General features: G+C 34.2%; 1 protein-coding gene across 5 annotated transcripts in view; it reads left to right on the top strand.

Moving 5' to 3' along the window:
* The window catches only part of CEP135 (centrosomal protein 135), a 32,160-nt gene that overhangs the window by 2,877 nt on the left and 6,496 nt on the right, over positions 1 to 22,787 (top strand). For 3 of the 5 annotated variants that reach the window (XM_085223111.1, XM_085223112.1, XM_085223115.1), the window contains exons 3-23: positions 122 to 312; positions 633 to 800; positions 2,466 to 2,607; positions 4,158 to 4,242; positions 5,081 to 5,206; positions 6,821 to 7,036; positions 7,606 to 7,671; positions 8,651 to 8,801; positions 9,757 to 9,974; positions 10,437 to 10,580; positions 11,140 to 11,283; positions 11,821 to 11,898; positions 12,048 to 12,199; positions 13,805 to 13,920; positions 13,990 to 14,144; positions 14,595 to 14,650; positions 15,396 to 15,564; positions 18,622 to 18,732; positions 20,511 to 20,696; positions 21,605 to 21,814; positions 22,438 to 22,640. In XM_085223111.1, coding sequence (XP_085079237.1) covers positions 122 to 312; positions 633 to 800; positions 2,466 to 2,607; positions 4,158 to 4,242; positions 5,081 to 5,206; positions 6,821 to 7,036; positions 7,606 to 7,671; positions 8,651 to 8,801; positions 9,757 to 9,974; positions 10,437 to 10,580; positions 11,140 to 11,283; positions 11,821 to 11,898; positions 12,048 to 12,199; positions 13,805 to 13,920; positions 13,990 to 14,144; positions 14,595 to 14,650; positions 15,396 to 15,564; positions 18,622 to 18,732; positions 20,511 to 20,696; positions 21,605 to 21,814; positions 22,438 to 22,640 — 3,087 coding nt within the window. The remainder of the gene's footprint in view (positions 1 to 121; positions 313 to 632; positions 801 to 2,465; positions 2,608 to 4,157; positions 4,243 to 5,080; positions 5,207 to 6,820; positions 7,037 to 7,605; positions 7,672 to 8,650; positions 8,802 to 9,756; positions 9,975 to 10,436; positions 10,581 to 11,139; positions 11,284 to 11,820; positions 11,899 to 12,047; positions 12,200 to 13,804; positions 13,921 to 13,989; positions 14,145 to 14,594; positions 14,651 to 15,395; positions 15,565 to 18,621; positions 18,733 to 20,510; positions 20,697 to 21,604; positions 21,815 to 22,437; positions 22,641 to 22,787) is intronic. The other 2 variants (XM_085223113.1, XM_085223114.1) reach the window with 2 other exon arrangements.

Genomic DNA, 22,787 nt, shown 5'->3' with positions numbered 1-22,787 from the left:
CAACTTAAGTGTTCTACATCTAACGTGGTCTGGTTTTGTTTCTAAGGTTTTAATAAATATTTGAAGCAATGGTTTAGAGGGTGATAATGTTCTGAACTTGTCTGTTGGTCCTTGATTCTAGTGACCTTGTTCATACAACAGAGAGCCTCCGCAGTGCAAAGTTATCTGCTGGAAAAATTGAAAAAGAATGCAGCAATTATGATGCTATTATAGAACCGTATAAAACTGAGAATGCAAAACTTACCAGGGAAAATAATGAGCTGCATTTGGAAATATTAAAACTGAAAGAGCAATCTGATCGTCATATTAAAGGTAATATGAAAATTATGAGACTTCTTAAAAATTCTTCAGTGTCAAAAGTGTGGACAAATCTGTAGATTCATTTATCTGTAGTTCTACTTATAAGTGGTCATTAATTTTGATTAAGGCTCATGTGAAGATATTCCTTTTGTAATTAAAAAAAATATATATTAGTGCTTATGTGTACATCTATAGGTATACATCTGTAGGTATATGTAAACTTGCCAATGGGTATTCAGAAACTTTACGTTATGGGAAAAGAATATAAGTATCATTTGCATACCTATTTTAGTGAATAAAAAAGATAAAATTGCTCTTTCTCTCCCTTGAAGACTTGAAAGCCAGCTTAAGGAGTGCTGAAAATGAAGCAGCTGACTTGAAATTCCTCAATAACCAGTATGTGCATAAAATTAAACTGCTGGAAAAAGAGAGCAAAGCCAAGACTGAAAAAATTCAGCAGCTTCAGGAGAAGAATCTGCAAGCAGTTGTGCAAACTCCTGGTGAGTGAAAATAATCCCAGGTAATGTTTCTCTTGGCTTTTCTTTCTTTCTTTTTTTGGCTCTTCAGAATATACATATATTTTTTCCACGTAGGAAGAGAAATTACTGAAGTAAAATAACATCGTCTAATAGAATGACATTAACTTTTGAGACTTTGGGCTCTGAATTCAGTCTTCCTCTCTGTATGGAAGAAATTTCATCAATTGTGCTGTGGACAAATTTATATACAACTTGAATTCATTAGAATTAAAGCATTTATTGAGTTAAAGCGTGGCTGAAAGGCACAGTTGCTCAGTGGCTTTTATTTCCATTTTTTAATGCTACTCCTAATCTAGTCCTTTTTTTTTTAATATATGCATGAGTGTTTTGATAGCTAACTGATGCTATGTAAGTGAGTAATTCAGATTTTTATTAAACAAGATCAAAAAATAGCAAGATGCAAACTACATCTGCAGGCAAAAAGTCCAACCTTCTGAAAGCATACAGCTTTAAAAGATTTTTTTTTTTACTAACTTCAGATGCTAAGGATATTACTGTTGGGTTAATTACTTCTTGCATTGTTTCAATTTTTCTTCATTTTGTTTCAAATTAAGGGCGATAACAGAAAGCGTACTGTAAAATTAATTATTTCCTTCAAAGTCATTTGATGTTACCCATCTTTTTGGCATCTGAGAGAAATAATAATGTAGTGGGGAGAAAAAAAAATCATACTTTTTCATACCTTTCTATATTCTATGTTCTTTGCATCAAAGATGCTGTTACACTTCTGTCTGCCTTCCCTCATACTTAACTACTTTCCACCAGTCCTACAAGGTTTTTCCATGCTGTAGCATCAAAAACTTCACATACTTATTTGTTTGATGGAGAGTAATTTTTCCCTCTGTAAAATATATTTTGCTTTTTTAAAATATAATGCTACTATGCAACCAAATGACCTACTTTGCTCGATATGTTTATGATACAAGTGGTAGTAGAATAGAAGGAAAAGGAATACTTGTAAACGTCACAGAAGTTAAGCTAGTCATGAAATGGCTCTCAAATTTGAAAACAAAATGTTTTTTGTGATCTTTTACCTTAACTTTTTTTAGTTGTTTTCATGAACTGCTAGGGGAACTGGTTAACAGTGCCAAATGACCACTGCTTTTGTATCCTTTCTTTTGTTAGTAAATCTACTCCTTTCCTTTCTCCTTAATTCCCCTGTTTTCTGTCTTGTTGCTTTCTCTCTCTGTTGCTGAACGCGCATTTGTTTTCTTTAAAAAGCCAAAGGCTTTATTTGAGCCATTATTATTAAACATACATTAAATATAATAAATAAAATCTTAATGCATATAGATAGTGTTTAAGCTGGAAGGAAGGTAAATCAGTTACAGATTCAGCAGGTTCAAGCTGTGGACTATTTTGAGACTTAAGCACTGGAGCAAATGACTTGTACTAGACTTCGTGTATTTCCTTATTTTAAAACTGAACTTCAGCAAAACCAGTGCTATCTGCAGGAATGATGTCTAGATTGTACAAATTTTATTAACTTATTTCACTCAGATTAAAATGATGCTTTATATCAGTTCGGAAAGAGTGGAATAAATATAGAATTGCACTTTGTATAAAAGGTGAAGACTCTCTTGCTTTAACATCATGTAATAGCTATTGGACTTCGGGCTTTTTCAGGTGGCAGAAAAAGAAACATCCCATTCAGGCGTCAACGCATGCAGATAGACCAGCCTGTCCCTCCATCAGCTGTTAGTGCCTATCCAGTGCCTCAGCCAGAGGACCCATACATTGCAGACCTTCTTCAGGTGGCTGACAATCGGTAATCTAAAGAATTTTTACATGTTAAAGTTAGGTGTAAAATATCTGCTGCTGTGACTTCAACACCTCCTTCTGCCTTTCAAATTTGCCCGAGGTAAAAGGTTTCATGATGTTTTGAGAACTTTATAGTTCTTAAATAGGATTTTACTTAGCGATTGACCTTGCTGCTTCTGTTGAAGTTGCAATGATATTTAATACGCTACTTATATCCTTAAGAGATTTATGTTAAGATTTCTCTACAGGATTTACTCTTGCACTGAATGTTAAGTAAGGGATTCTGGAAAAAAACTAGACATAACATTTTGTGCAGGAGGAAACTGATCTTTTGTGTTTATAGTGGAAGGCTAGCACTTATGTAATACTATTTTTGGCTTGGAAACCTACATTACAAAAAGTTCAATACAATTTTTCTTATTCTGAGTATGCCTGTAAGTGGATTTACTTGATAAGGTTTTGTTAGTGAGGAAGCTGCAGGGGTGGCCTTTGTGAGAGGAGATCAAGGGCTGTTCTGTTCCAGACACAGCTGCCCTCAGCTGGCTCCAAAATGAGCCCACCGATAGCCAGAGCTGAGCCCATCAGCCAAACTAATGGTGCTTCTGTGAAAGTATACTTGAGAACAAGTTAAAAAAAAAAAAAGGCAGCTATTAGAGGGAGGACAAGTGGATATGCTCTGAAAGAGGCTGCAGTCTGTGGAAAGAAAAGCCACACTGGAACAGGCTCCTGGCAAGACCTGTGGCCCATGGACAGGAGCACATACTAGGGCAGATTTTATGGCAGGAACTGTGAGGTGGGGCACCCATGCTGCAGCTGTCTATTTTAGAAGGACTGTAATCCTTGGAGAGGATGCATGCTGAAGCAGTTTTTAAAGAACAATGTCCTATTTTTTTGCTGGGATGGAATGAATTGTCTTCCTAGTCACTAGTATGGTGCTGTCTTCTGGATTTAAGATGAGAACAATGTTGGTAACACCATTGTTCTAATTGTTGCTAAGCAGTGCTTACACAGAGCCAAGGACATACCAGCTTCCTATGCTGCCCTGCCAGTGAGGAGCTGGGAGGGGACAGCACTAGGACAGCTGATCCAGACTGGCCAAAGGGATGTCCCATACCCTTTGGTGACATGCTGAACAATAAAGCTAGGGGAGTTGGCTGTGGGGGGCAACTTCTTGAGGACAGGAGGTAGAATAGTGGGGAATGAAGGGGTGAGGTTGAGCCTAGGAAATGGAGGTGGGTGGAAGATGGTCTTGATTTGTCTTTGTTTCTTATCATCCTACTCAATTGCTAACAAATTAATTTTCCTCAAGTCTTTATCCCACTGTCCTTTTCAGGAGATGGAGTGAGCGGTTGAGTGAGGGTCTGACAGCAAGGCAAGATTGGCCTGCCACAGTATCTCAAACAATAGCTTCTATATTAATATTTTGTATCAGCAAAACAGTTTTCTTTTTGGTGAAATATTTCCATTCAGGAGCAAAGAGAAAATAACAGCATTCAATTATTGTGCATGGAGGGCTCATTCGTGAATCTACATGAACAGTATATTGCTATGTTTCAGAATACAAGAACTTCAGTCAGAAGTGACACAGTTAAAGGAAAAACTAGAGATATCAGAAAATGGAAAGAAGAATTACAGCAAGCAGGTATGTTTACATTTATTTCACTATTTTGTTTTCTTTTTTTGTTTTAATTATTTGTAATAGCCTTGATTATAATTTTATTTTTATTTTAACCTTGTAGGTGTTATAAAATGCAATTAGTTATTCTAATTCTTTCTTTCCTCTATGCTGTTTTGAATTTATAGCTTTGAAGACAGCAGCAACATTAAAATGTTACTCCACTTCCTTAGCTTATAGATTTACCTATTTAGAAGTTACATTAAATAAACAGTAGTTGATGATTATAAGCTCAATTTTTTGTACATCTAGGGTTTTTTTAGTGTAGAAATATCCACTGGTTAAAATTAATTTGATCCACAGATATATTAGAATAATTTTTTTATTGTTTGGACTGGTTATATTTCATTTTTATTTTTCAGAGGTTAATTCATGGACAGCAGATCTTACAGCTCTTTAATTAGATTGGATCAAAAAGACAGTACAATACGTATAAATGAGGGAATTGCATCAGGTGTTTGTGTCTTGATGTATCTTTCAATATCTGAGGAGTAGTGGACACATCTTTTCAGTCACATCTTGGTGAATTAAATTCTTTGGTTGCTCTCCAAAAGAATAATCAGCTAGGACTTGTTCCATTTTGTTGTTGTTGGTTCTTTTCTCTCCCATAAATTTTATTTGTTTAGTTTTATTTCAGAGAAATCGCTTTGTTCAGAAAAATGCGGAATTCAAGAAAATTGAATACTAAATTTAAAAATTTAATTGTTAGAGACATCTCTTCTTACTGAGCGCTACATAGGAGCATACCAGAACAAAGGTACTGTTAAGTGCTGTCGAAGATGATGAAGGTTTTCTTTCTTCAAAGGTTGAGCTTAGAGACAAAGAAATAGAACGCCTAATGCTAGCAGTGGATGGTGGTCGTTCTCATGAAGTTTCTCTGGAATCAAGAAGTAAAAGTAATGAGAAACTTATTGCTCAGTTAAATTTGCAGGTAATGAATGAATTGCTGTTGATTAGTCAAAATAAGAAATAATAGCAATTAAAAAACAATCCACAAACAACTTTTAGATCTTCTTTCAAAAAGAAAATTCAGTATTAGATAAAAATCAATAAATTTAACTTACTTTGCTTTTTAGGTGGTGAGTTTCTTGTCTAAAGAAATTTCTTGTTTTAAGAGCCTGTTTTTTGTATAGAATTTAATGTATGCACATCTGTTTATACTAATCAGAGTATTCAGGAAATTTCTGTATGATACAGTGTTTTGACTGAGTTTGAAATTACTTATTTTATTTTAAAAATGTATATGTGTACATTCTATTTATGTCTTTGGAACTAACTCTGGTATATATACTTACCAAAAAGTCTGCAAGTAATCTCATCAGATAGTGGGAAATCCTCTTAATTCCAATGGTCCTCACCTTTATTGCAACACAGACTTGTAAGAAAATAATAAGGTTAGGAATAAGGATGTTGTGTTTACTGTGCATGTTAGCATGCATACATTATTCGTCTCAGATTTCTGAATCTAAATAAGGCACACTGGAGTACAGATGAAGTATAGTCTATCTCTGAATTTATACTATGTATTTACCATGTGGATACTGATTGTGTATCATATACAGGGTCACAGAGAGCCAGGCTGCAGAGCTCATTAACTTCAGTGGTTCAGTGATGCAAAAATATGGTATGAGCTATGACTTGTAAGCAGTACTGCTGTTTTCAAGTGATCCTGAATTAGTAAGTTGTGCTGTAGATAAATTGATCATACAAAGTGAGCTCAGGCTTCTATACTATATTTTCAGAGCTGCATAAAGCAGATTTGGGGCCATCAAGGCTATTTATTCAGGCGTAGTGCCAATCTACCACTTTTAATCTCTGACAGTAAATGGATCGATTCTGTATAGTAGCATTTACAACCATAAAAAGACCCAGACTGTGTTCTGTGCCTAGAACTGAACTTCTTTCTGGAGTACTGAGGAAAGTTACGTGGAATTGGAAGTGCAGCACCTCTGATAGGTTGAGATATTTATTTTTCTTCTTACTCTGCCTCTCTTAACTATAATTGCATGGAATAGCATGATGGTAAAAACAGTGTTTCTGGAATGTTGTGTTTAAGATGCTGACGTGTTGAAGGCAAGATAGGTCTTGGGAACGTGATCTGTAAATCTTCCTTTTCTATGAAAGAGTTAACAGTGAATCCAAGCCTAGCAAGTATACTGGATAGATAGAAGGAAGGAACTGTCTTCAAATCTTGTGAAATCTGGGGAAACACTGAGTGCGCTGAGTTTGCTGGACTGGTGCCCAAGACAGGTTTCTGTGCAGATATCTGCTTTTTAGTACATTGTTTTCAGGATAAACATTGGATTTTTGAGCCTATGTAAAGATCAGTGTAGTAATTAATTCTTTCACCATGCGCATTTGTAAAAATAATATTTTTGCACGTTGATATTTATTGTTTTCTAAGAACATGAAGTCTAGACATTATTAACAGGATATCACTTTTAATATATAGATACAGCGATAGCAGACACTCCTCCTTATCTTCTAAAATATACTACCTAGTTAAATAATATATATTAAAGTTGTAATGAAAAATATCTTTTAGGTTGAATATCTTCAGCAGTCAAACAAAGAACTTGAAAATCGCATTCAAGACCTCTTGGACACAAAAAAAAATGTGACTAGTGAGGTAGTGCACTTAAGCAATAAAAATGAAGAACTCTGTCAAGAACTGAATGAAATAGACCATTTGGCACAGCAGTTGGAAAGACATAAGGAAATTGTGCTTGAAACTGCAGATAAAGAAATAGGAGAAGCAAAGGTAATCAGTGTTTTACGGGTAGGATCTTCTAAGCTCTTAGATGAAATTTCTCTAATTTGCCTCAATTTTGACTTTTTTTAGCTGCAGTAGGATACCTAAAGGAACGTTGAAAATATTTTTTCTGGTTTACGTAGTCATATACGTAATTTCTCACTAAAAGATTAATTACAGCAGTTACGTCTTATTACCGTGTTAGGTGAGATTAATTCAATTAAGGGGCAGTCTGTCTTCCTTTTTCTGTTAGCTCAGTATAAAACAAAATTCAGAGGTATTTAAACTATTGATACGTAATAGATGTTTGCAACAGTGAGGAGTGTATGGATAGTTTTTTTGTGAGGAGTCATGGAGTGATTCATTTAGTTGTTTTGTTCAAAATCAGTGTTTATGGCTAAAGTGTTATGCACATTCAATTAATAGGAGCTTTAATGTATGTGTGAACCTAAAATTTTGCAGTTTACAGGAACTAATTATACTTTGTTTCTTAAAATCCAATCTCCTTAATTTTTATAACAAAGGAATTGGTGTTTTGAATACGTAACTTTAAAAATAAAGTTTGTTTTGGTTGACAGAAGGAAATTGAAAGAAAGGATATTGAAATACAGAATCTTGAAGACACAATAACGAGGCTTAAGTCAGTAAGTAAAAATTCTTCCAGTTTAAATTTTCTTTGTAATACTTTTATCATACTGCCGTTCATGTTTCTTTCATAAAAATCAGCAGTGCTTCATTATTTTTTAAGTGAAACTTCTGTAGTATCTCAAAATTCTATCAAACTAATGTAATACATGTAAGAGCTGAAGAAGCTACATCATGTTGTGAAAATAAATGGAAAGAAATCTCTGTAGGCCGCATGCTTTACTATCCTTACTATACATTTTGTTATTTTTCTTGCTATTGGAAGTTTAATTGCCATGACATGATCATTTTTACTAAAATTTAATAATGATATCCAAAGAGGTTTTAATATAGGATCTACTTTGTCTCTTAATATATGAATAATTACACATTACTTTCCTAGTCAGAAGCAAAGCTTAATAGCCCTCACGGCAGTATGACCCATTCCTGAACCATCTATTTTCAGTGTGTAATAAGCTGTGTGCTGGTTGCATGCAATGTTTTGTTTTAGTGTTTCTAGTGAACTTGAAAACATGAAAATATTTTTAGAGCACCAAATTATAGGAAATATTAAGTGCTATTTGGCATATTAGCTGCAGGATTGAGTTGATTGAGATACAGCATTATGATCTCGTTTAACATCAACAATATTACTTAGTTCCATTTAAAAATATTTCTTGATTTAGTTACTACTTTTTCCCGTGTTTACATCTCACTGTACTTCTGGTTTGGTTTCTTGGAGTTAGCGGCTGAATTAAACAAGTGTGAGTCTTGTTTGTTTCACTGCTGATTGCTAACTGTGTCAGAAGTAATGCTTAAATCAGTAAGAGTTGTTGCCTAATGGCAACAATATTCAGTTAAAATGTTACATAAAACATCAGGATTACATGAAAGTAAACAGTGTTGAATATTAGTGGCTTAACAAAATGTTAGGTAATTAACTTTTCTTCCGATGTCTCCATTGGCACTTCTAAATTTTTGTAATATTTGTTACTTTAGGAGTTGTGCTCATGTCGTCGACAGAATGAGAGATTGAGTGAAGAACTCTTTGGAAAAGCAGATGATAAAGAGAATCTCGAACTACTGCTAAACCAGCTTGAACAAGAGAAACAGAGGCTGACAGAAAAAACAGAGAACTTTGAAATAAAAGGTAAATGATAAAATGTAGATTCCTGCAAATTATCTTCCTTTAATTTTTGAAATAGAATGTCTTATATGTTTAAGATACAATTAATAACACTGAGGGACTAAAAGCACTAATAGATAAATGAAAAAAGTAGTCTATAGGTCCTCAATCATTATTTAAGTGAAATATTTTATCTCAAAAGCATGTTTAAAAATTCAGCTTTCACAGTTGAATTGTAGTCCCACATGGCATCCTAATAGTAATAAGGCAGTTTCTTACAAAGTAATTTCTTTTATCCCATACTGTTTTTATCCAGTCTTTCTGAGTGAGTGACTTCAGACTGTTTCTTAAGACTTTTGTCCAGACCTTAAAAACCTCCACAGGCAGAGATTCCTCAGTCTTGTTAGGCAACTACTTCCAAAATTTAGTTATGCTCAATGTAGAAATGTTTTCTTTCTATTGCTTGTAAAAATAGCTTGATAGATTGCTTTCCCTTGTTTACCCACACCTGTGAAGAAACTGGTTCCATCTTGCCTGTAAACTCCTTGGTATTGTCTGCAGCTCTGAAGGCCCTCATGAGCTGTTTTATAGGCTGAACAAACCCTGTTCCTTCAGCCATTCCTCACAGGGCAAGTATTCTGCTACTAGACTAGTTTGGAGGCCCTTCCTGCACTCACCCAAGTTTATCAAGATCCTTCCTGTACTGCAAGGAACAAAACTGGATACAGTATTGTAAATGTGACCTAATAAGCCCTAAGTAAAAGGAAATAATCACATCTCTTGGTCTCCATCTCCACTGACGCAGTCCACTCTACTGCTAGTCCTCAACTGGTTCCAAAGCACACTGCTGATTCATGTGTAGGCAGTGATAAACCAGGATCCCTGCATTGATTTCAGCAGATCCTGTGCCCAGGCAGTTACTGGATGTTAGTCCATTCCTAATGCAAATGTCTCTGATGAAATTAAGCTTTCTTTGCAGTTGTTTTTATTTCTCTTTCTGCAGAACGGGAACTTGTCCTAGAAATAGAAAGAATGAGATTAGAATACGGTATAGCTCTAGGAGACAAATCTCCATCTCGTCTAGATGCGTTTGTCAAAACTTTAGAAGATGACAGAGATTATTATAAAAGAGAACTAGAGTATCTTCAAAAAATGATAAAACGAAGACCTAGCCCAAGTCGTAGGACTCCTGAGAAGGTAACATTCCTATTGTCAATACAGGCTGGAAAAATTATGGAGTACTGTAGATGATGTAAGGAGTTACCAAATATATTTTCAATAGCAATAAATGTTTTTTACTTTTTTAGATTGCATTCTTAGCATAAAAATTAACTTAGAATAATTTCAGTGAGCTTGTTTTTTGTTTCTCTCTTCACATTTTACAGTAGTGTTGATTTATATATTGATCAATTTGTGTAAAATAAATGGATATTAAAGAAACAACATTTGAAGTATTGTTACCTGGTTTGCTTTTTCTGGTTAACAGTTTGTTCTCATGGTTAAATTATACTAGTCATGCCACGTTTCTTGGAATTAAAATGTATTATGTATGTTTTTCATATATTGCTAATCATGTGAGTTCTTTCTTTCTTGTAACACTTAAGTGTCCGATTATCTAATTAGTATATTTTAACCTCAATTTTATAAATCACTTTGCAGAGTGAAGATCTGAGATTGATCACTAGAGAAAGGGATGAGCTACAGTCCATGTTAGACAGATTTGAAAAGCATATGATAGAAATTCAATCCAGCGTCAAGCTATTGACTGCTGAAAGAGACAGATTAAATATTCTTTATGAGCAGGTAAGAAGATCTTTATAATTGGCATTGAAATATCCAATTCAAACTTACTTTACTATTGCTTGTTCAAAAAGAAGGAACTCCACATTATAATAGAAATTGAGTATAGGCCCACTAGAAAATATGAGGAATAATAAAATAAATACTTACATATACTTTTTTTTTTAACTTGTTAATAAAATTGTGTGTTCTGACATTCATGTATTAACTTCAGAGTCATCCTAACATTCTACTGGCATTTGGAAATGAGAAAGATCAGGAGAGAATAAAAACAAAGGGTAAGAAAGTTGGGTAGAGATACAGGCTAGGTAGAAGTTGTAACTAAATTATGAGAAAACGAAGTGAAGTTAGTCTATGCTTGGAACGGCAGAAGGATTTCAAGTATGTTGGCAGTATAAGTTGTTATGCTTCCTGTGTGATTTTAAATGTGTTCTAGTTATCTAGGGAAATAGACTGTAATAGCACTTCTATTGTGATAATGGCATTGGAACTTTCTTTTTGTCAGTGTATACATTGTATTAATTGCAATCCACAAATGCTAACAAGTAAAAACTTTTTAAAGTCTCAGAGTGAATTAAACAGGCTGAGAAGAGAAGCAAAGCATCATTTAGTTTCTCAAAGTCACATGGGAGAAGATGGAGATGTTGCACTGGCAGACTTTAGAAGACTGATGGCAGAAAAGGAAAGTCTAAGAGAAAAGTTAAAGGTGAGACTTTTTTAGCTGCATTGCTTTACAGTGAGAAAAGGCTTTTAAATGCCACCGTATTTGTGTATGACTGTCAGTTCCACTTTTGAGTAACTTCTATTCCTATCTGATTTCAAATTCATTTAGCAGAACTGGATGAACTGTCTGAATTATCCTGGTAATCACAGTTCCTAGGTAGGGTGGCAGTAGAGGAAAGGGTTTGAAGTGTCGAAGTGTAGAGTACAGATATCACAGAATATTTTTGTATGTGCTTCTTTGTGATAGAAAAACCATCTTCAAAACTTTACGTGCTACATTCTTGTGACCTTTCTATTGCCCTGTATCTCTGTAATGTTTCTGCAACAACTCACAAATATTAATTAAATTAGAGCCAAATATAAATTTGCATTGTAATTAATCAAACTTTAAATTTATTATTTTTAAAATCTTGTGTGTGTATGTATAACTGCAGTGGTGGATTTTCAGCTATTACTTAAATAATGCATAGTGAAAATCCGTGTCTTATTCATTGCATGTAAACCAATGCTTTTACCTTAGATTCAGCAAGAAGCGGCTAACCTTGAAAAATCAAAGATGCAGCATGATATTTCAGAATTGGAAAATAATATTCAACAAGTAAGTCCATTTTTAACAAACTAGTTTTTATTCTAGAATAGGATAGATTTTTTTCCAGCAATTTGTTTTTTTCATCTCTTTTCAACTTCGATTTACTTAAAAGCCAAATTTTCTTCAACAGTAATGTCTTTTTATTTTTTTAATTGCAGTTTGAGTTGGAAAGGTGTGAACTAAAGAGTACGATCTCTATCCTGAAAGAAAGAATAAAGTCTTTGGAAAATGAATTAAAATTGAAGTCCAATAAACTTATGCAGACATCTGATGATTCTTCTCAATTTAAAGCTGAACTTTGCTCACTTCAGTAAGTCTGATACAAAATACTATCATCTTTCAGTGACAGTAACATAATTTTACTCTACACGCATAGCAGAGATAAGGTCTTAGGAAGGAGGTTGAGATAGTTGAAAAAAAAAATCTGAAGGAAATGTAAATATGAATAAGGAAAAAATATTGGTTTAGCTTTTCGTACCAAACTTCTCCTGGATGTATTTAATGACCAGAAATATCGATGGTTTTTGTGGCAAACCGTGAGTGAAAAATTTCTCCTTCTAGATCGGTTTCCTCCAACAACCATGTTTTCTGTTTATGAATGTAGCAGAGCAGAAAGTTCTAAAAGGACTTAGAAATGCAGTTTGCTAAATTGAAGACAGATGTGTTTGCAAACTGTAGGCATAGGACCAAATTGTGCTAGTTTTACAGAGGTGTAAATAATACTGAAGATTTTATGTTAAGCATCATTGATATTTGACAGTTGAGTAGTTCATGGAGAGCCGTTCTGTAATGGAATCTTGTTTGAGCTGTTTTTCTTGTCTCTCTTTTATATGCTAGTACTATCCAAAGCATACGACATTTTTGCATGTTGGCATCTTATGACCCTTAGGTCCAGTCAGAAGGGATTTTATTTGCTCAAAAGTGCAGGATTAAGTATACATAAATGTTTTGGAGGCCTACTTAAACTTGAAGGATCACTGCTGGTCCTTCAAATTGTTTCAGAGCTTCCATCAGGTATTTCATTCAGAGACAAGAAAAGGCCTTACAAAATGTGGAAATAGAAATTTGAATAAATCTAGGCAGACATTTGAAAATCTTGCATTTGATTTAGGTAAAAATGAGAGCGTTGGATGCAAGGTTATGCTGTTAGATTAGATGTTTTGAATGTTTTACAAATGAAACCAGTGTCTGTCTCCACACTACGACATACCCTCCCACCCCTTCACCCCCCTTCAAAAAAAACCCAAAAACATATATAAGGCAAAGCAGTACTATTCTGTACTATATAACTGTAAAGAGATGAAGTTCAGAAGCAATCCTCAAAGTTTATATAATACTCCAAATTACTCAAAAGCTATTTGTTGGTAAAACCATTAGTGTATTTGTTTGTAAAATTGTGACATAATTCGTGGAGCTGGAATATCTTGTGAGGCTCCTTACAATTTTAGCAGAAAGCATCATTACCTATAAAAAGCAGGAGATAAGGAAAAGGTCCGTAGTCATTTTAGCACTTGGTTCCACTTCGTTATTGCTCTGTTTAGAGCACCTTTTTGTCCTCTGAAGTTTTGTCCTAAATAGAGTAAAAGTAACTTTTACCTGCAGCTACGTTGTATTCTGGAAAAATGAAAAGCTTTTCTAGTAAGAAAAATCAGAGGACGTGAATGTTTCAGTTTACCATGGTAGTTTCATAGAGGTTCCATGGCTCCATTTTGGAATGGTGTTAAGGTGGATTTGCTGCAGAGGTCCAAAGCAAGGAAGTGGTTTTGGTCTCAGCAATCTTTAATTGCTATCATACAGTCCCATCATGAGGTTATGCTGGAACTGTTACAGAATTTCAAGCAGTTCAAGAGACGCAAGTTGAGGAACGCAAACTAAGAGTTCCCAAATGTCTTTCAATTGTGTACTGATTTTCCAGCCTCTTAAATGAGCAACTCCAGAGGACTGTGGAAGACTTACAGCACCGATTGTCTCTCAAAAATGATGAACTTCAGTCAGCTCAAGAAGAAATTGTAAAGCTAGAGGAGAAAATAGGTGATCACTAGCTATTTTTACCTTTCTTTCCTATTTTAAAGACAAGAATACTTACTGTGATATTTATAGATAGGTTAAACCAGAAGAGCACTTCACAGGATGAGGCAGTCAATGTGCTTAGAAGTACTATTACTGTTTTGGACAAAGAAAAGGATAATCTTCAAGAAACTGTAGATGAAAAAACAGAAAGAATTGCGTGCTTAGATGACAACTTAGCTAATAAGGTATGTGCAGAGAAAGTACTACTCTACGCTCTTATCTTGGGATTTTCAAAGCTGTTAAGTTTCAGGGAGGCATTTTGCCTTGAAAGCAAAGCCTGGGTAGAGCTGTATGCACCACAAGAGCTCCATGTTTAGACCTAGGCAATATGAAGTCATTTGCCAACTTAATAAAGTTTTAATTATTACTGATAACGTGTTTCCTGAACACTTCAAGAAAGTAAAAATATTTTTCTCTCTTTGCAGTTCAAGGTATATATTGAGATCCCATCTTTTTTTGATGACATGACAAGCCTTTCTCAATAAAGAAAAAAACCCTGAAAATTTGAATGTGCAAAGATGCAATTACTTATTGATGAGTGTTAAAATAAAGGTTTAAATATAAAGATTTTTAACTTGAGCTATCCTAGAATGTTGCAGTAATACCTAGGACAATTTTTGCTTTTATTTTCCTAGGAAAAGACAATTACTCACTTACGGCTAACGCTCTCTGAGTTGGAGTCATCAACAGAGTAAGTAAAAACTTTCTTCAGACAGTTTCTTCGGTGGTTTGGCTGTCTCCAATAAGTGTCTTCAGTGGTCTTAAAATGAAAGTAGATGGTAATTTTAATTACTTCAGTGAAAAGAATATAATTCTGTTTAAGACAAGTAAATGAGCATATGCAATAGAGTAAAATGTATATAACTTTTAAAGAGACTCCTCCTGCAATTAAATGGCAGGGTGCTGGGTTACAGTTAAGACAGCAATTACAAATTAGCAATTGTTTGTTTATTCTTATTTTTCCAAATCGGTAACATTTCTTTGTTCTCAATTAAGAACTGTTTTTTTAGTGTTCCAAGTACTCCATTAGGTAATATTAGATTATTAGATTTACCCAGTTAAAACTCAGGAGCTGATCTCTAATTTTGATAAGTTAATTCTTCAAGCTTAACCTGCAAGTATAGTCTTTAATAAAATATATTTATTTAGTTTTTAGCTGTTTCATCTGATCTTTCCACCTTGTATATTTCTAAGCATCATTTTTATTATTTGTATATCTTAATGCCACACCCTTAAGTTACTTTTATGCTTAGCTTATGCTTGTTCGTCAGTCTTTGGAGAGCGAGAATTGTACCGTTTAAAAAGAAAAGAAGGAAATAACTACAAAAAAACTTTCTGTGTATATAAAATCCATGTTTGATAATTTTCAGCAGTATGCAGTATAGTGTGAGTAGGGACATCTTAAATAAGATTTTCAAAAATCTCTCACTCAATAGCCAGCTGAAGGACCTCTTGAGCAGCAGAGACCGTGAGATATCTAGCTTGCGTCGCCAACTTGATGCTTCCCACACAGAGATTGCAGAAACAGGAAGAGTAAAGGAAATAGCTCTGAAAGAAAATAGACGACTACAAGATGATCTAGCTACAATGACCAGAGAAAACCAGGTATGAAGATAGTACGTACTGCTGAAGTATTGAATTATTTATTACTTGCTTATTGTACATGACTACTGCTGCATCTTGAGTTTGATTTATTATAATTAATTGTTGGCATTTCTTGAATGCTGATGTAGTAACAGTTACTGGGTGGAAAATACAAAAGCAATTAAGCCAGGAATTTGTAAATGCGTACTCAGTACAATAAGAGATACATAAACAAACCTTCCATTTAGTCAATCTTCCCCAAATTAAAAAAGAAATCTAAATAAAATAAATTGAGGACATAATTGCTTTTCTTATAATGAAATTTTCCTACTTATATCGCTTCATAGTTGCTAGTTATTGCTTAAAAAAAAAAAAAAGAGTAATAGGTAATTTTTAAAAGATTATATATAGGGAGGAAAAAAGAAGGTTGTTAGTTCATCAGAATACATTCTAGTGCATTGTGATTATTTAGTTTTATCCATCACTTTCATGAAGCATTGGATGTATTTGGTGAATTATGCCGCATTTTGAAATCAGGGTGTTTTGAATGTAGATATTAATGTTTATTTTCTAAGAAACTTGATAATGGTGGCTGTAAAGAAGCATTGGCTGATGCTTAATGTCCAGTTCTGGCAAGGTCAGTTTACTTTTTTTTGTGTTGCTCTACAAGAAGTCTACTCTACTGATTAATTGGGAAAGATTAGTTATGGGGAGAAAATAGAATAGAGTTTAAAGGTTACAAATTAGATTAAAGAAAACTTATTTTATGATATGACAATCTTGAATAGTCTGAATTTGTTTCCTGATTTCAGGAATGGATAAGGATGCACAGTTGATAAGAAATAGTAGAGGTTCCCTTTCCATTCTGTCAAAGTAGTGTGGGGTTTTTAGATGGTGAATTCAAAGGTGCCTGGAGAAAACATTCTTATTGGATTGTCTTTGCTTTGGTAAGGTAGGTGTCTTAGTGAGGTAGTAGCTTAGAATTTGGCTGTGTATTGCAGCTTTTTTGGGAACGTATTTCTTATGTGAGTGTGTATGTTGGATTTCTTTTTTTAATTTATTTTGGTGGAGATTCTGTTCAGGTACTTTGACTGTTTGCAGAACTTTATCTTTTATTTTTGTTATGTACTTTTATATTATTTAATTTTTCCTTAATAATTTAATCTTTCCTCCAGTAGTTCAGAGTCGTAGCTGCTTCCTAGCAGCTCGCCAGTCAGTAGCTTTAGCTGCTGGTGGTAGGTGGGAAGTGGTTTACAATTGCCTGGAGGGCTCAGTGTTACATTGTATGTATTTATGATCAAACTTCCAGCAGAGAGGCATACAATCCTTTTCAGTTGCTGATGACTGAACACTTTCCTTGTAAGGTGCATGCTACTAGTGCATAAATTAAATTTCTATCAGTTATAAAATCAAAGGTAAAATGAAATCCTTAATGTCTTGAGGGATTACCTATTTTCTTAGAGTATCCTAATTTATTTTGTTGAAAGATGAACTACTTCAAGTTGATGGTTTAGGTTAAATAAAAACTCTCAAGTAGAGGTGGTTGAGAGGTTCAGTGTTTGTCATCATCATTGTGGGTTCTGCATCTTGAGATGTCCCCCAGGGTTCAGAAGTTAAAGCAACCACTGTTGTGTAAGGCTCATTCTTCCAAAGAACGCAAACAGCATATGTGGTGTATGTCCACATGCACGCTTCCTAGTCATCATTGCTCCATTTGTTCTTATTTAGAATTCTATGAGTCTGGGATTCACAGCTGGGAAAGGCTGTGTGCTGTCTTGTTAATCCCTCATTTAAAGTACTGAGGAATAATGAGTTTTGTGCACTAATTGATTACTGTTCACTGAAAGTCTCCCAGTTCCAAATGCATGAGGTGGATGTCACCATGCAAGAGAATGTGCATATGAACAATTTCTAAAAAAAAATACCCAGTGTTTTTAGGGTAAGTAACGTTGTTTCATCAGGTTAAACATTACAAAAAGGTAGGTAGTATGCAAATTTGCTTTGTTGCAACTCTTCACTGCCCATTCAGTTTGTATAAGAATACAGCCATTGCTGCTCATCATAAGATTCAAATTCTTTGTTCAATTTTGGTGCTGAGATACAAATGCTTGTTTGAAACCACTGTAAATGCCTTGCCTTTTAAATCATGTTTTTCCATTCAATCAACTCTACTGAGTCTGGAGCTAAAATGTGTATTATAGAAAGATATTCTAAGTGATGTAGTACTCTGATTGTTTCTGCAAATCCTGTGTTACAGTATACAGATATGTGGGTGTATTATTGGAATTAGAAATGCCTCCACAGGCATTTAATAAGATGAAGTGTTAAATATCAAACTTCAGTGACTAAATCTTTTCCAGGTAGCTGTGGAAGGCTACCACAAGCAGCCTGCATTAAGCATATGTAAGCATGTAAGTAAGAGACACAGAAAGGCTGATAATATTAACATACTGTGAAAAGAAACATATTTGATAGTCAAGATAAAATGTAGGTGTCTTTTTAGCTCTTATAGCATGAGGACACAGCGCTGAACTTCAGAGAGGGTCAGAGTTAGCAGTTCCAAGATCTCAAGTAAATTCCCTGGAGCATTTTTGATGTTTAAATATGGTCTTAATAATACATTTAGTTAATTTACCTTGCAATTTGACTTTAAAGTAATGTTCTTTTGTTACAAAGTTGGTTTTTGTAGTGATTCGGCACACAAAACCGTCCTGTATCAGGAATGATTTATTCTGTGGCTAAAAAAATTTCCAGCTCCCAAACATGCGTATATCAAGTTTGCCAAACAGCAGTAGGCTGTGCTGCCAGAAAAGCTGTAGATTTTGTGAATTGATATGATATTCATTGTTCCATATTGTTCTGTGTTTATCCTTCCCTGGAAAGCGTTCTGTTATAGCTAAGGCAATAGGGGATATTTTTGAACCCTACCAATGCCAAAGGATTTTGACTAAACTACTTAAAAGTTTAAGAATAACATCTAGGGCATATGTAATTACTTTGCTTTACTTTACTGATACAGTAATGTCAAGAGATAAATTTCCTGTAATGCACTATTTTACCTTTATGTAATCATTTTAGGCTGTCAGTTCTGAGCTTCAAGATGCAATACGTGAAAAGGAAGAAATGAAAACAAGAGTTCATAATTATATAACTGAAGTTTCCAGATTTGAGAGTCTGATAGCTTCAAAGGTAAAGATACAATCTGTAGGCACCTATTGCTGTTTTTGGTAACGTCGTTAGGTTTAGAATATAACACAGTTTTGTTAGGGTATTGTAAACAAATTAAGAAATGTAGAATTCTGTGTCCTATTCTCTCCTTACCTACTGTCCCTTCTTCTTCTTCTTTTTTTTTTTTTTTTTTCCCCTGCTTTATCTGCAATATTTTTTAGTAGTGAATTCATATAAAACTTCGATTGAATTCTGGTGCATCAGAATTTCATTGATGTTTCAGTTCTCCATGACACTGGTGAATGACAAACAAATATTTGAATGTTGTTTTACTTTTTGAGTTTTGTGAGTTTTAACAAGTCAACAAGTAAAATATCTGTTACTCTATTATGATTATAGACAACAAGCAAGCATGAATTATAGTTGTTAATATTTGAAGAAAAAAAAGAGAAATTGTAGGTGTAGTTCTTCTATAAGACATTGTAAAAATAGCATATTGGAATGTTTTCTCCATGGTCGATAAGATTTCAATCTTTTTGCTGTCCTGACAAAACAGTGCTCTTGCTAAATGTATTTTATTCTCATACTTCAATTCAAAAATGTGAAGTGTGTGAATTAAATCTTATAAGTATTTAAAATAAGTGGACTACTCTTCTTGATTCTATATGAATCAATACTGCATAAGTCAAGACAACAAGAACCAGCAAATTTATGTGAAATTGGCTATAAAAGAATGAGTTTTGATCTGACTTCAATTTGCATAGGCTAGATGAATGTCTGTTAATTCAAACACAATTTATAAGTATAAACTGAAGCACAGAGGAAAACTAAAGGTCAGTACCTTTGAACCTTCAATTTAAAACTCTTGTAGCTTATAGTTATAAACACTCTTATCAACTATGTCATTATGTCCAAAGCTACAAATGTGGTGAATGGGAATCCAGTCATTCAAGTCAGGTACCAAGAAACTGTAGACTTTCATTCGCCAGTTATGAAAGATTAGTTTCGGGGATTTGTCACAACATGTGAATGTTGTCTGCAGAGGCAAGAATTTACTTTTCTGCATAGTCTTCAGTTGCTTGATTGTGAGTTTCTGCATCTGAATGCCCCTTTTTTTGTCTGTACCTTCCAAGTTGTGCCAGAAATACAGAAGAATTTCACAAACTTTCCTCACTAGATAAATCTCATTCCTGGTAGCAGTATGCTCATCCTGCTGTGCACTGAATGAACAGGAGAAAAAAAGAAGGGGCTAAATAAAGAAGAAAGGTTAAGCACTGTCTTATAATGTACATTTGCAGTTGGGCAAAATTAAAACTTTTGGGCAGCAGTTATTCTTTCACTGCATATCTTACAAGCACTAACGTTTTGTAATAGGCTGCTTATGCCCAGATGGATTATCAGTCTTTCAAGTGTTGCTGTAATATACACATTAATAAGAGTATGATAGGGAAAAGGGCCAAAAATGGTCTTCTGATGGAATTTCATTGATAAACTACTATGATGAGTACATCTCTGTAATGTGACCCTTGACAATACAAGGAGCCTTAAAACTTACTAGTAACGGCTAAATGTCAATACTTCTATTTAATAAAACTCAGTGCCATCAGCATTTATTTGTCATTTGGTCTTGTAAAAGGAATGATGCCCTTTAGTAATTGCCAAAATAAGAGGAGTAAGAGAATGTTTCTACTTTCTGATGAAAAATATATGGGGAGTATTTCATAGGTGTGAAAAAAGGCCGAGCCCGAGCTCCTTGAAGGTATGTTGATGATTGCAGAGTGTTTTACTGCTTCACCTAGGAAAAAGAAAACCAAGAATTGTTAGAGAAGTTCCGAATGCTCCATACACAAGCTGAGGACTGGGAAATCAAGGCTCATCAAGCTGAAGGGGAAAGCAGCTCAATACGGCTTGAACTCCTTTCTGTAGATACGGATCGGAGACATCTTCGAGAGAGAGTAGAACTTCTGGAAAAAGAGATTCAAGAGGTAATAACCTACACAGTGTAATTCTGTCAAGAAAGTGAGGTGTCAACATACTTTTTCTATTCTTGAACATAAATTAATTCCTACGTATAACTGCTTCAGTTATGGATGGTGAGCTTTAGAAACAGCAACTGATTCTGGTTAGATAGACTTTTTCCTTCTCTAACCCCCCTTCCCTAGCTTCCCAAAATTAGAATCTCAGCATGTACTTTAAGATCTCTTCTGTAGGGTGGTCATTGTTACTGTCTCTGTAATAAAATTTTATTTAGTTGCTTCAGAATATTTTTATCTATCTTTGTGAGCATTGTGTGAGCTTAGTTCGTGATTTTATCCGAAGCTTTGAAAGAAGTATTTGAAGCATTGGTGACTAGGTTAAATGCACAAATCTGATAATGTTTAATAAGTAGTAGTCCAAATTCCAGATCAGAATTACAAAGTGCAGTAACCGAAAGCAATGGTTTTAAAATAATGAGGTTTATGTTCCAGAAACAGTAACTTCATGGAGATCAAGGAAGTTTTGGAACATATAAATAGTTCTGGACTTGACCATATTTTGTTTCATGCTTTTAATTAGCCAAAAGCAGAATAAGAGACAAAGTAATGTGAGATGACTAAAGAAGTTAATTGTATTTTGAAGTTTGAAACTTTTAATTCTGTTCTGAATTCCAGCTTCCTTCCAATCCTGTCCAATACATGTGTAATTCTTAGAGATGGTGATTTAAAAATGCAGAGACTATTTATCAGTTGTTCTTATCTGTGATTTAGAAAGAGAAAAGAAAAATGTAATCTAAAGTTAATCTTTTAGGGAAAATTAATTTTTGAAGGCTAAAGGAAGTATTAAATAAAAATCTGTTAACCAGGAGATAACTATTAATATTCCTGAAATGGTATCCATATTTGTTTTTGTTTAGCATATGATTGCACATCAAGCTTATGAATCTCAGATCTCCTCCATTACAAAAAATATGTCTAAATTGGAAGAGGACATTAAACGTGAACATCAGGATAAGTCCTCTGTGTTGGCTGACTTGACTTCTGTGAGAGAACTTTGTGTTAAACTTGAAGCTAGCAAAGACCTTTTATCTCGACAGCTTGCATCTAAAAGCATGGATTATGAAAGGGTAAGCAGCAAAAGCAAATTTAATTTTTATAATAAAACATCTTTTGCTTTTAATGTTTTTTGTTTTTAATGGTTTTTGAGAAAAAGAATACATTGCTTCAGAGAGCAAAATATGTTAATTTACATCAGTTGTTTTCCTGGTTATTGCACAAATCAGTGTTTTTACTTAGTGATTATATTAGGCTTTCTCCTACTGGATTATTCAAGACCTTGAGAACTCTAGATCTCATCCCCACAGAATTTCTTTATATTGGTAAAATTAATGACAAAAACAAACAATTCTACAATTTCAGCAAAAATTATGAAACTAATTGAGCTAGCCTAGTCAAATAAAATCAAGTATAGTATGTACTGTTTTTATACCTGTGTGCAAATGCCTACACTATCCAAGTGCCTGCACATTCAGTAAACCAGTTCCTGGTAAAACTTTTTGACAGATATTTGAAAATTTCTTAATTAAGTATAGTTTTAAATATTTATCTGCCTTAGTGTGTTTTTTGAGCTCAGTTTCCTTTTCGCTTTTATGAAACTTCCAATCATGTTGTTTTTTACTGCTCTTCAGGAAAGAGAGCTGCGTGTTTTTGTAAACCAGTGTATTAATTATGAATAAAATTTGTGCCCTAGGTTCTAGGTGAATTAGAAGACGTTAAATCAGAAGCAGAGTTGCTGAAAAAGCAATTGTCCAGTGAGAGGCTTACAATTCAGAATCTTGAAACATTGCTGGCTACCAGTAGAGATAAAGAATTTCAGAACCATTTAACGTCTCATGAAAAAGACTCAGAAATTCAGTTACTGAAAGACAAGCTAACACTTGCTGAGGGGAAACTGTAAGTCTTAAGTTATATGTGTTATGTGGGTTACAAAGAGACTTTTTTTCCTTTATTCTGGCACTCATAGTCTTGATGTTCAGTGTGGCTGAGTAGATTTTTGCAGATAGACCTTTTGACCAATTGTGGCATTGTTTAGTGAAAAAT

This window comes from Meleagris gallopavo, chromosome 4 (assembly GCF_905368555.1).
Source record: "Meleagris gallopavo chromosome 4, MGAL_WU_HG_1.1, whole genome shotgun sequence".
Lineage (NCBI taxonomy): Eukaryota > Metazoa > Chordata > Aves > Galliformes > Phasianidae > Meleagris > Meleagris gallopavo.
The sequence above is the reverse complement of the archived record's forward strand: the minus strand, read 5'-3'. Positions and strand labels throughout refer to the sequence as shown.